Consider the following 12,943-nt stretch of genomic DNA (forward strand, 5'->3'; position numbering starts at 1 on the left):
CATGTTCCCACCACATTTTGAAATGGCTGATATTGTCCTCATCACTTTTTGAAAGCATTTGTTAAAAATGTTCTGAAAAAAATGTCTCCAGAATGCAAGAATATCTTCTCATCTTGTTCTCGTATATCATCACATCTCGTGACCCAAGTGTACCATCATGACCCTGATCTGAGCTCTTATTTCTGACCACTTTTCAACACAAAGTGACTCCCTTATTATTACTTGTTAAAATGTGGTAAGAACGGTTCACTACCCTAATCACCACCACCCTAATGTGTACAGTTGTTAGCTTAAAGGAGACTTATTATACTGCTTTTCTAGTCCTATATTGTAGTTCTGTGACTCCTGTATGGCAGCTTTGCATGATTGAAAGTTCAAACAAATATTTTTTTTTCTTATACTGATTCTTCATGAAGCCTCTGTCAGAACAAGCTGTAGATGCTCCTGTATCTTTAAGGAGCTAACCTCTGTTGCTCCCTGTTTACTCCTGTAAATATTTATTTTTAGTTGGCAAAACATTACAGTTGTAACAGTAGCACAGTGTTGTGTACAGTAGCATACAAGAAAACAAAACCATAAACATATGTAAACCAAAAGTATAGTTTTTAGAATAAAGAACAAATTTGTGTGAGTGTGTGTGCGCCTATGTGCACATTTTCGAGTGGCCTTTTATTGTGGCCAGACTAAGGCACACCTGTGCAATTCCCGTGCTGTCTGGTCAGCATCTTGATATGCCACACCTGTGAGGTGGATAGATTTACTCAGCAAAGGAGAAGTGCTCACTAACACAGATTTTGACAGATTTTGAACAATATGTGAGAGAAATAGGCTTTTTGTGTACATAGATCTGGATCTTTGAGTTCAGCTCATGATGAATGGGGGCAAAAACAAAAGTGTTGCCTTTGTAGTTTTGTTCAGTGTAATAATAAAAATAGCTCCCATCACTTCTCCTCTCCTGAAAAAAATCAGGACTCTACTTGCTAACACTGCCGTTTTTCAGCAGTATGTTTAATGGTACAGTAGTTGGGTGGTGGAGGCTACACTGTTGACAGATTTGATTGTAGATTTATTTCTTAAACAGTGTGGCAGTTACGAACAGTTAACGAACAGTCCTATCATTTCTCCCTAGTTCTAAATATTCTTTAACATCGCAGCTACCGCTGCCCATTGCTAAATTAGATTAGCCACAAAGGTAGCTAATGCCATGTGCGCTAACGTTAATGAGAGGTTAAACTATAGTATTTAACATATTCTAAATATATCTGCGAGCCACTTGTCTGGACAGTTGGTTCATCAGTGACCCTTTTCTCAGGTCAGGAGAAGCTGCAGAACAGTGGCAGTGAGTCCAGAGTTCAAGTTACAAAACCATACACAGACACAGAGAGAGAGAGAGAGAGAGGGAGAGAGAGCAGCCCAATGCAACATCCACACAGAAAAACAAAACAACAGTAAAGGTGGTAGTGGTACAGACATCAATGAAAATTAATATTAGTAAAAATAATGACAGCAGTATTAATCATAATAATAATATGACTAGTAATATAATAAGTGTAGGAGTGGGTGTGGGTCAGGAATATGGGGCAACAGGAAACCCACAACCGCTGATCCAGACCTCACAGCTCCGGGGCCCGAAACATCTACAGAAAATGATGGATGCTTGTTATGCTTTCGGATGCACTAATTGAGGAGGAGACAAGCCTGAGTTGTGTTAGGCGAGGGATTCCCTACAAGGTAAACGTAAACATTACCGCAGTCAAGTGGCGCCAGGGAACTGGCAGCTTTTAAGGATAGAAATGCGGCACACTTGCAGTTTGTGTTCATATCTTTCTTTTTCTTAATTTGAAAGGTGATCCAAATACTGCTTTTGCGACAATGTTGCGGCTATGTTGGTCTGTTGTTTTTCCCTCCAGGGCTGCACAGCTGCATAACTAAGCGATGGTTCAGGACTCACCTGAGCCATCCTTAACTATAAGCTTTATCAAAGAGGAAAGTCTTAAGCCTACTCTTAAATGTGGAGATGGTGTCTGCCTCCTATATCCAAAGTGAATCTTACAATGACAAGGTAAATGACAGTAAAGGCAAAACACAGCTTTCAATTTTACCTTTACTCCACCCAACTTTGTTGTCATCATAGGCCTTCAAATAAATAATATATTAAATGAAAGTATCTTTTTCTATCCAGTCAGGTGACAGAAGCAATAGACTCCATCCTGAAAGCATACGACAGGTTAGAAAAGTGAAAGTGCTCCTTCAAATGAGGCGCAACATATATATACGACTGTATATATATAATATATACAGTCGCAGGAAAAAGTATGTGAACCCTTTTGAATTACGTGGGTTTTTGCTTGAATTGGTCGTAAAATGTGGTCTGATCTTCATCTAATTCACAACAATAGACAAACACTGTCTGTTTTAACTAATACCACACAAGCAATTATGTTTTTATGTTTTTATTAAACACACCGTGTAAACATTCACAGTGCAAAATGTTAATGTGACTCCCATTTTTCACAGCTTCTTTTTTTTATTGTAAAAAAAATATAATATATTATTGCAAGGCAAAGCAAACACATATATCTCAAATGTATGGCCACGGGGTCCTACCATATACAGAATAACTTAGTTTAGCTGCTATGTTAACTTGGCTAACAATGACTACAACTCGAGAACTCAATGGGAATAAACTTGCCAACGTTGGCCAATCACTGCATAAAGAGAGCAAGAATGTCAAATTGCTAGTTTTGAAGTCGGGGAACGGGGAAAAACCGCACAAATAAAGGAGAAGGGAGGGATTGTGTTGAAAACATTTTTGGGGAACGCTGCTTTCATTCAACACCACTTTCATGGCACCTCCTCCTCCTCCTCCTCCTCCTCCTTCTGCACATTCCCACACTACACACACACATGCACACACAAAGCCATACATAATTGATGCTGGCTGTAGGCAGACGCTGGTGTGCTGGACTTTATAGCGCAGCTGGATGTGCATGGAAGACGGCTGAGACAAGATGGTAGAGCAGGTATACTGAGAATACATACTGTTTGTCCTCATCTCTCTCTCTATGTCTCTCTCCCTCTGTCTCTCCTCATTGTTACTTCTACACTCGCTCTCTCCCTCCACACTGTGCTGTTACTGCCGAAGGTTGCATGCTGCATGCTCCTTTTATGGGTTGTGTGCGTGTGTGTGTGTGTGTGTGCATGTGTGTGTCTCTGCAGTACATGTGGGTTTGCATGGCTGCGTGCTCTGTTTATTTGCGTCGGTGTGTGCATGCATCTCTTTCTTTCTACCTCATTGTTTCGTCCTCATCTATGGTAAAAACTAGCTATTGTTGATGGATTGATGAATTTACGCATTAGAGAAAGGGGGGGTGGGGTGCTCTGCAGCTCTGATTTGGAAATGAAACCAAGAAACCCTGCCAACTGGAAAAGGTTTGCTGTGTTTGTTCAGCAGTAGGAGGAAGAGCGAGTAAGGCAATGTGAAGGAAGAAGAAATAAAATATTTTAAGGGAACATGTATATTATGAAACATGTTGTCATTTGGTTTATTATACTGCGCTGTGAGTTTTTTCACAATACTCATGTGTTGAGACAGTTCGATGTAATCATCCTCCCTGTTCATATTGGCAATGAGGGAATCCCTTCTTAGCGAGACTCCACTGTAAAAGATGAGGCACAAAATGCACCCAAAGTTCAGCTGGAGTTAATACAGGGCCAAAAGGAAACTAGAACATCCAGGTTATGTTCCAGACATAAGAAAAGCTCATTAAAAACCCCACAACTTGACAGAATAGACAAGTACATGAGCAAATCGAGGATTCGCTCAGACACATTAAAATGATCACCTAAACTGCCCATTGTAAAGTTTTATTCACTAGCTGCTTCAACTGCTTCTGTTCTCCCTGTAACTTTGTGCAAAATTTCCTGTGTTTTTCTGTGCAATGAATTAACAACATTTCAGGTCAGATAAACAGTCAGTTTTTCCTACCTTGTGTTACTTGCCCATTTGGACCTATTTTTAGTGATCAATTTCCAAGATCTAGTTACCATAACTGATGGAACTGATGACCAAAGCTATGAAAAAGCAAAGCTGTACTAAACTGTAGTTTTTCTTTGAAGGTACTGGTCTAGTAAAGTGTTCCACTGAGGTGTGGCTTTCACAGAGAATGCTGACTGAGAAAATGCAGTGCGACAAAAGGCTACAGTAAAACCCCTCTTGGAAGTCAAATCAAGATTTTATGGTGTTCTCAGAATTAAGATACATAGTCAGTCACGGAGAAGGGGCCAATAGACATTAAATATTTAAAACTCAATTGTCTTTTGAGAAAAAGTGAGATTTGAGTAGAGTTCTAGTAACACACAAGGAAGTATACCGAAAGCAGTAGAGTAATTCTTTCTGTTCTTATTTAGAAAATTAATTATATTCCTGTGTGTGTGCATGTGTGTGTGTGTGTGTGTGTGTGTGTGTGTGTGTGTGTGTGTGTGTGTGTGTCTGGGGGGGTTGCAGTGCTCTGCCACGTAAAGCATATTTCAGCCTACTCAATATGGTTCTCATTATACTGCAAAACATTTAGCCAAGACTCACTGTCTGCATCCCTTTCTCTCTCTGTGTCTCTTGCTCAAACTCCATTTCTTTTTCCAACATATGACTGACTGCACCTTTCTTTCTCTCTCTCTCTCTCTCTCTCTCCCCTCTCTGTAATGGCACACTAACACTTGCTTACATACCCTACTGTAAGTGTTTTGGGGGCATGCATGTAAACTTTCTGTCCGTTAATGTTTCTGTATTTTTTGTGAATCACAGTTATAGCCAGCTGAAACCACATTTGTAAAACTCTTTTTTTTGGCTTTTGAGTGAAGCAGTTATTGCTGAGGTATTCCATAGTTTGTCTGTCTGTGTTTGGTCGTCAGAACACAGAAGTCTTTGCTATTGGCTGTTCAGGTCAGTCTCTTACTGCATATGGGATTACTGGAATACTGTATTGTGGATTTATTTGCCCTACTGTTTGCCAATGTGTTTGTTAAATCCCCTCTTTTAGTGTAGAGTTTGTATCTAAAGAGAGAAAACTGATTTGAACTGATTTCTATAAGCCCTAGCCCTGACACACAAACTCATCAGTATTAACCTGCGACCTGTATGTGGTTAATGACTTTTGATCACATTTTTGTGCATTTACACCTGTAGCATTAAGTGGTATTGTTATCTCAATATGCAAATTACGTATACGGGCCTAGGAGCTGGTGGACAGGTTAACAACATGACGCATCCCAGGTGAAAGGAAGTGATGCTGCGTTATGCGCATGTTCCTCTTGCAGAGGAAGGGCTGTGTAGATTTAAGATAGGCAGAGTGAGATTAGAAGAGGCGCAGTTAGATGACCTTTCAATTCTGCAAAATGTGAGTTGTTGCAGTAAGATGATGGCAATAACTTGAGTCAGAGTTGTTTGTTGTGTTGGTGTAACATTATTACTCCTTTTCCTCATTACCACCGTTTCCTGTAACAATCTGCCTCTCATGATATTTCAGAGCGAATTGTCCTTGAGCGAGACTTCAGTTTCCTGTTGAAAACAAAAGGTGTCACTCATAGGGTTCCTTTCCATGATTTTGTCAGACACCTGGACAGTCTGATTGCCAGCGGTGAAGCATGCCAAACAGGCCTGGCACACTCTCTCAATCAGTGCCAAAGGCAGTCAGCACTAGTCTATGAGGCATAATCTAAAACTAAGTCCATTTACAACTCCACAGGCAAAGACACATGGGCTACAGGTGCCTAGATGCAGTAAACTTGGAGTAAAAAACAGATTTATCTAACATTGAGTGACTTCTTCATAACCAAAATGCAAATTATTAAAGATAATTTTTTTAGCAATTGTTATACCTGCTTTCTAAATTTTCATCCTCCTCTCCTTCATGGTGGCAAATCAGGCAGGAATGCATGGGTCTAACTCAGAATACAATGAACGAAAAGAGCAAACTTCGTCCTTTGCGTCTACTCTTAGTTGTTATCTGGGGGTCCGGTTTGATCCACCTTATAGGGGGGGAAAGTTAGGACAATTCCAAGGGCCCCTGACTGACAGGGGCCCCAAGAAATAATTATAAATAATATAAAATTATATTATACTATACATTATATAAACCATCATCATTGAGTATAGATATATTTCAAATATAATAATAAAAAGAATGATCTCTTTGTTTTTGCTTGTTTTTTGCCAGTAAAAGTTAAATATCCCCATTGACCGAAAAGTAAACCTCCATATTGATCGACCACCCCCCTGTATCTGCATGAAATGGTTTGGTCCTGCCTTTGCACACTCATCAGTGACAGTTTTCAGATGCAGTCAGTAGATGAAACACAGTGATCACAATGTTGCCTGGTTTTCAAAAAAGGAAAGAGAAAAAAAGAGAGAGGAAAGACAAAGGAAAGGATGTCAATCTGTAACCCAGTTTTTCCCCAAGAAAGGTGGGCAGCCTTTAGTCTGAGAGTGGAGTTAACCTGTTGGCTTAATGTCCACAGTGAAATAAGCTAGCTAGCTGCAGACTAGTGTTAGCCTACATTTCATCAACATTTAATTAGTACAGGGAAACGTTTAGCAAGATATTCATGTGAAATCATTGTCCCTGCCCCTTTTAGCAGACTAACAACAGATGAGTCAGCGGCACCCCAGTCTCACCATAACTGTAGCCTCCCTGTCCCAGTGAAGAAGGGGAGCAGCACGGTGTTAATGACATGACAGTTAGCATCACTCCAGGGAGTCTGTGGGGATTTCTCTCTCTTGCTCTTTTTATCATAACAAAAAAGAAAATGAAATATTTATTAATGACAATGAAATTATTTTCTCACATAATGATCATTTTGAAATAAATAAAATAAAAATACACCCTCCTGTCTGTAGTGGATGCTGGACAGCAGCTTACCTCAGCCTGCATGGAAGTTACAGACTATATTAAAATAATCCACTTTGATACGTTCATTTAGATTGAATTATGGCCGTTAATGACATCTATAGATACAGACTTTATTATTCCCATCATGAAGGACTATTAATTTGAGAAGCAAATATTGAACTGCGTCCTGTATGCAGAATTGCATGTACAAATCACCAGCAGTAAATATTGTGCTAGTACTAGTATTGAACTACAAGAAGCCAGACACTTGCAAGCCTTTAATTAGAGTTATGTAAAGCTTTTGATGGGACAGTTAAGTCCTAGAGAAGTGGTGACAACAGCTGCACAGAGGGGGCCCAATTAGATTTTTTTGTCAAGGGGCCCAAAATTCCTGGCGGCCCCCCTGCCTCTGAGCTGGTAACGTTGGTATTAACATAGACTGAAAAATGTCAGTGTGAAAAGCCACAGCTGGCATGCCAGTGCTGTATTGCACGCAACGGTCTTTTTGTACGCTGCTGGGTCCGGAAAGCTGGATCGCTGTGAAAGCACGCATGGTTGCACGATTATGCCGTCATTCATACTGAACAAAGTATTGGTGGATATTCTTTCCGCGTTTATTGTGGGATCTCTGAATGACAGTGGCTAGGAAAATAAATCATGAGTAGCAAGAACATAAGGGATTGGACCCATTTGCAGACACTGGGGCAGAGCAGGTTCAGTTCAATGGTATTTAATAATAAAATAAAAGGGTACTCACACTCAGGCAAAGTGAGGCAGGCAAGGGTCAAAACCAGAAAAACAGTACAAACAAGCTGACAAATCCAGAATACAGGCAAGGAAATAAGTCCAGAACTCAGAGAACAAAAAAACTAATGGCACATAGCATGTATACTTGAACCCAGAGATGACAACTGGAATTGTAAGTGAGTCAAGGGAACACACAGAATAAATACACTATTGAGGGGAGACTTCCTAGACACAGGTGAAACTTATCAGACCAGGGCAGACAATCAAACAGGTGGGAAAAACACACAAAGAGAGGTAAGGTTACACAAGGCACATGAGAAAGGACTCTTAACTTCAAACAGGACATACAAAACTAAAACTCAAAACCATGACAGACACAGGAGTCTTGTTGCAACTATCCTCTTATATAACATTATTATTATTATATTAACTTATTATAACATTACCTGTGAGTGTCAATCTGTTACTTACTTCTCTTATTTGCATTTTCTGCCTTTTAGGTTGTTGTATCTACAATTAGATAGCCAGACCAATCAACTTAATGTAGGCCTGCAGCTTATGGGTCAAAAATATTTAGAACAAGCCACACTAACAGCTCTGTGAGGTGTAACTGTACTACTCTGGTGTTAACATGCTGCTGTTTAGCACGTAATGTTTATTAAAATGACATAATTCATATAATGTTATAAATGATGATATAATATAAGAAAACGAAAAAACAATTGAATTTAGACATAATGAAATGTCAGAGGATCAGAAATTATTACAATTCATCCTGAGGAATGTGATTTTTTGATAAACAATCTAAAGTGATGTGAAGTAAGGGAATGCAGCAACTGAGCAAAATCTCCAATGATGGGATGTTGAAATGGTGAAATTAAAAAGTGAATCTTTGTCCACACAGGGTAACCCGGACACACCAGCACCACCAGACCCATCCATGGCCCAGGCTTACCCATCAGCCCAGTTTGCCACCCCTCCCCAGAATGGCATTCCAGCTGAGTTCACAGCTTCACACCCCCATCCACATCCACACCCCCACCAACATCCACACCAACACCCAGCAGTACCACAGGACTACAGCGGGGTCCAGGCCTCCGTCAGTGAGCATCCACTCAACCTTTACCAGTCCTCACAGAGCCACAGTGAACAGAGTGGGTCAGACTCCAGCAGTCAGACGGTCACCGGCACAGCCACAGTAAGGCAACATGGGTGAAGCTGGTGTTTAAATTGACGATAGCTGGGTTATAGAGTTTGATTTTTCTGTGCTGTACCATGTTTAATTATTATCTGCAGTATCCCTCCATCTTCAAACCCAGGTGAAACTCCTCCCATCAATTCTATTGTTCCTGATGTGACTAATCAGCAACATCTTTTATCCAAACTCGTCTTCTACAGGTGCATCTCAGAAAATTTGTACTTGTCCGGGGCCCCTTTTGCACGAATTACTGCATCAGTGCCGTGTGGCATGGAGGCAATCAGCCTGTGGCACTGCTAAAGTGTTATGGAAGCCCAGGTTGCTTAGCAGCCTTCAGCTCATCTGGATTGTTGGGTCTGGTGTCTCTCATTTTCTTCTTGACAATGCCCCAGAGATTCTCTATGGGGTTCAGGTCAGGTGAGTTGGCTAGCCAATCAAGCACAGTAAGCATGGTCAGCAAACCAGTTACTAATCGTTTTGGCACTGTGGACAAGTGCCAAATCGTGCTCGAAAAGGAACTGTTGTTGTCGCTAATTTGCATCATACCTTCACATACCTGAATTTATATATTTTCTATGTTCTAAAGACAAATTAACAATCTTCACTTAATTTAACATCAGCTTGAAAGCAAATGAAAACACAAATAATTTTTTTTTTTTAATTTAAAAAAATTCAGGCGTTAAGGGGTTAAAGGGTCCGATCCTCTAGGCCTATGGGTATTACCCTATTAGGTATAAGTGAGGACTGTTTAAGCTGGTGTCGAAGAGATTCGCCTAGCTTCTAACTGTCTTCTTCCGAACGCCTGCTTACTCTGAAATGGCACCTGACTGAATAGCCCTAGAGCCAAATACCACCCCAGCCACGCCCGTTAACGACAACTCTCTTCTCACTGATCAGTGCACTTGGTATAGTTGCTAGGATTGTATTTAGTGGCCAGGAAAATAGGCCCCAAGGATAAGTTAATTTCGTTGGCTAGAGCAACCTATAAGAACCTTAAAGATGTTAAACACACTTTACTTAATGCATTATGACCTTAGTGAAGAAATAAATTCAATGTCTAGTACTGGTACTTTAAATGCAATGATAATATATTTTATTGCAAAATTAAGCAAGGGCAAGCATACAACTTAAACTGATAAAATCTCTAAAATTCAAAACCTGATTATAATAGCTGAGGTTGAGTATTTTGATGTCATCTTTTGGAGAGAAAGGGAGGGGAAGGAGTTGTCCTGGCCAAGGAGTTCTTTCCCTCTTCTGCGGATCTGTAGAGTCTTGTAGAAACTCGAGACTTTGTCCAAAGCCCTCAAATTGTCTCCAAAAGTCTTCAGTCTTCGTTGCAGTTGAGAAAGAGAAAAGCTTCAGAGTCCGATGATACTTCAGTTGGTTTGGTCGTTGTGGTTACCCTCTGTGGCTCGATCTCTTGAAGATCACAACACATTCTCTTTAAGTCCCCTAAAGAAACCTCTGAAGTGTTCTCTAGTTGTTTGCTGTTCAAATCCCCATCTCTTGTCTTGGGCTCTTGGTCCGGTGCGGTGATGGTCTTGCTCCGAGTACGATACCTCTGAGATCAGCAGAGGAATAACCCCGATCTCTCTCTGACTCTTTATATATCCTACTCCGTAGCTGAGTTTCTTTGTCAAATCAGCTACCGCCCTTTTCCTGTCTACGTGACTACTGTCACATAGCTTGTTCATCCGTTAATTCATTTGGGCCAGAGATGTCCTTATTTGGCCATTTCATTTCCCCTTGCTGACCCTTCTCTCCCAATGACTAATAGTCATGATGTCTTCACCCACTTAGCGACCTTTTGCACAGTTATTTAACCTTTACCCTAATTCTCCTTACTTTAACCATATTATGTATTTTACAATCGGAAGATCAATTCAATTTATTAATCTTAAATATCAATGAGATATCCTGATTTTCAATCATCATATCATGTTTAATACCAAATATCTTTCTTTTAATTATTATTCAATATATTGCTTATAGCATTGTTAAGCTCTGTGTTTTGCAGATGGAAGTACGTTGCACTTCCCTTTTCTCACTCACTGTTGTTACTAAAGGGAGAAAGGCTCCAGTTTTCTTCTTTGCGACCTGATAGTAAGAGCGTTGGGATCTCAACTTATTTGACACTGCATTGACTCTGGACTTGATCAAATACAGTGGACCAACACCAGCAGATGACATGGCACCCCAGATATTCAGTGACGTTGTAAACTTCACACTGGACATCAATCTGTGCCTCTCCACTCGTCCTCCAGACTTTGTCACCTTGATTTCCGAATGAAACGCAAAATGTACTTTCATCTGAAAAAAAGTACTTTGGACCCTGAGCAACAGTCCAGTTCTTTTTCTCCTTAGCCCAGGAAAGATGCTTCTGACGTTGTCTCTGCCTCAGGAGTGGCTTCACACTAGGAATGTGACACTTGTAGCTTTCCTGGACACGTCTGTGCATGGTGGGTCTTGCCTGCATTGACTCCAGCCTCAGTACACACCTTATGCTGCTCCTCCAAGCTCTTGAATCGGCTTTGCTTGACAATCCTCTCAAGGTTGGGGTCATCCCTGTTGCTTGTGCACCTTTTCCTACCATACTTTAACCTTTCAGTCAACTTTCCATGAATATGCTTTGATTACAGCAATCTGCGAATGGCCAGCCTTTTCAGCAGTGACCTTCTGTGACTTACCCTCTTGTGGAGGGTGTCAATGAGTGTCTTCTGGACAACCCTAATGTCAGAAGTCTTCCCCATGATTGTGGTTGTGAGTACTAAACCAGACTTTTCAGGTCCCCAATTCTGTATTATACGTTATTTATTCTGATATTCTAATATTTTGAGATATGGATTTTTGGTTTCCGTGAGCTATAAACTGTAATAATGAAGATTCAAACAAAAAAGGCTTTTATTATTTCACTTTATGTGTAATGAATGTAGAAAATATTCAAGTTTCACTTTTTGACTTAAATTATGGAAGAAAATTAACTTTTCACGATATTCTAATTTTCTCAGATGCACCTGTATAACAGGTTCTGCTAGGACAGGCAACCTGAAATCCTTATTATTGGTGACTCCATTGTCAGATTAGTTGATCTCCCAGGCTCAATCATCAAACAGTTACCAGTACCTCATCCGTCTCATCCCCCAGCTGTTCACAGCTGTTCAATGACATCGTGGATAAACAATCATTTAAACTCCACAATCAACTACAGTCTCTTGCAATCACAATCTAGGGCCAGGGTTAGGGTTAGGGTTAGGGTTACCCTTTTCACATCCCATTCCCGCTCTTTTAAAAAGCCCTGAACGTTTCAGCTTTCTTATTAGTCTTAGGCTGTCTTATTAGTCTTCATTAGCCACAATGGTGTTAAACAACTTACTAAGAACTTCATCCTATTGCTTTTAATTCTGACTGACACCAATCTCAGCACAACCCTGTCCCAGAAGTCACTCCAGTCCATAATGACAAGCATCTCTCTCTGGTAGAGCCTGACCGATTTATCGGCCGGTCAATATTATCGGCCAATATTCAATTCAATTCAATTCAATTTATATAGTGCCAAATCACAACAACAGTTATCTCACAGCGCTTTTCATAAAAGAGCAGGTCTAGACTGTACTCTATGATGCTATTTACAGAAGCCCAACAGTTCCCACCAAGAGCAGCACTAGGCGACAGAGGCAAGGAAAAACTTCCTTTTAAGAGGCAGAAACCTCGAGCAGAACCATGGCTCAGGGTGGGCGGCCATCTGCCCAGCAGTCTAGGCCTATAGCAGCATAACTAAGGGATGGTTCAGGACTCACCTGAGCCAGCCCTAACTATAAGCTTTATCAAAGAGGAAAGTCTTAAGCCTACTCTTAAATGTGGAGATGGTGTCTGCCTCCTGAACCTAAACTGGAACCTGGTTCCACAGGAGAGGAGCTTGATAGCTGAACGCTCTGGCTCCTAGTCTACTTTTGGAGACTCTAGGAACCACAAGTAACCCTGCATTCTGGGAGCGCAGTGCTCTGGTGGGGTAGTAAGGTACTATGAGCTCTTTAAGATAAGATGGTGCCTGACCATTAAGAGCTTTGTAGGTAAGAAGAATGATTTTAAATTCTATTCTGGATTTTACTGG

At 40.6% G+C, this 12,943-nt stretch overlaps 1 protein-coding gene across 1 annotated transcript in view; it reads left to right on the top strand.

Moving 5' to 3' along the window:
• Nucleotides 1-2,952: 2,952 nt before the first annotated feature.
• LOC123957452 (RNA binding protein fox-1 homolog 1-like) overlaps nt 2,953-12,943 on the top strand; it is a 63,477-nt gene continuing 53,486 nt past the window's right edge. The window contains exons 1-2 of the mRNA XM_046030268.1: nt 2,953-3,023; nt 8,539-8,832. Coding sequence (XP_045886224.1) covers nt 3,012-3,023; nt 8,539-8,832 — 306 coding nt within the window. The 5' untranslated portion in view covers nt 2,953-3,011. The remainder of the gene's footprint in view (nt 3,024-8,538; nt 8,833-12,943) is intronic.

Source organism: Micropterus dolomieu, linkage group LG02 (assembly GCF_021292245.1).
Source record: "Micropterus dolomieu isolate WLL.071019.BEF.003 ecotype Adirondacks linkage group LG02, ASM2129224v1, whole genome shotgun sequence".
NCBI classification, from domain to species: domain Eukaryota; kingdom Metazoa; phylum Chordata; class Actinopteri; order Centrarchiformes; family Centrarchidae; genus Micropterus; species Micropterus dolomieu.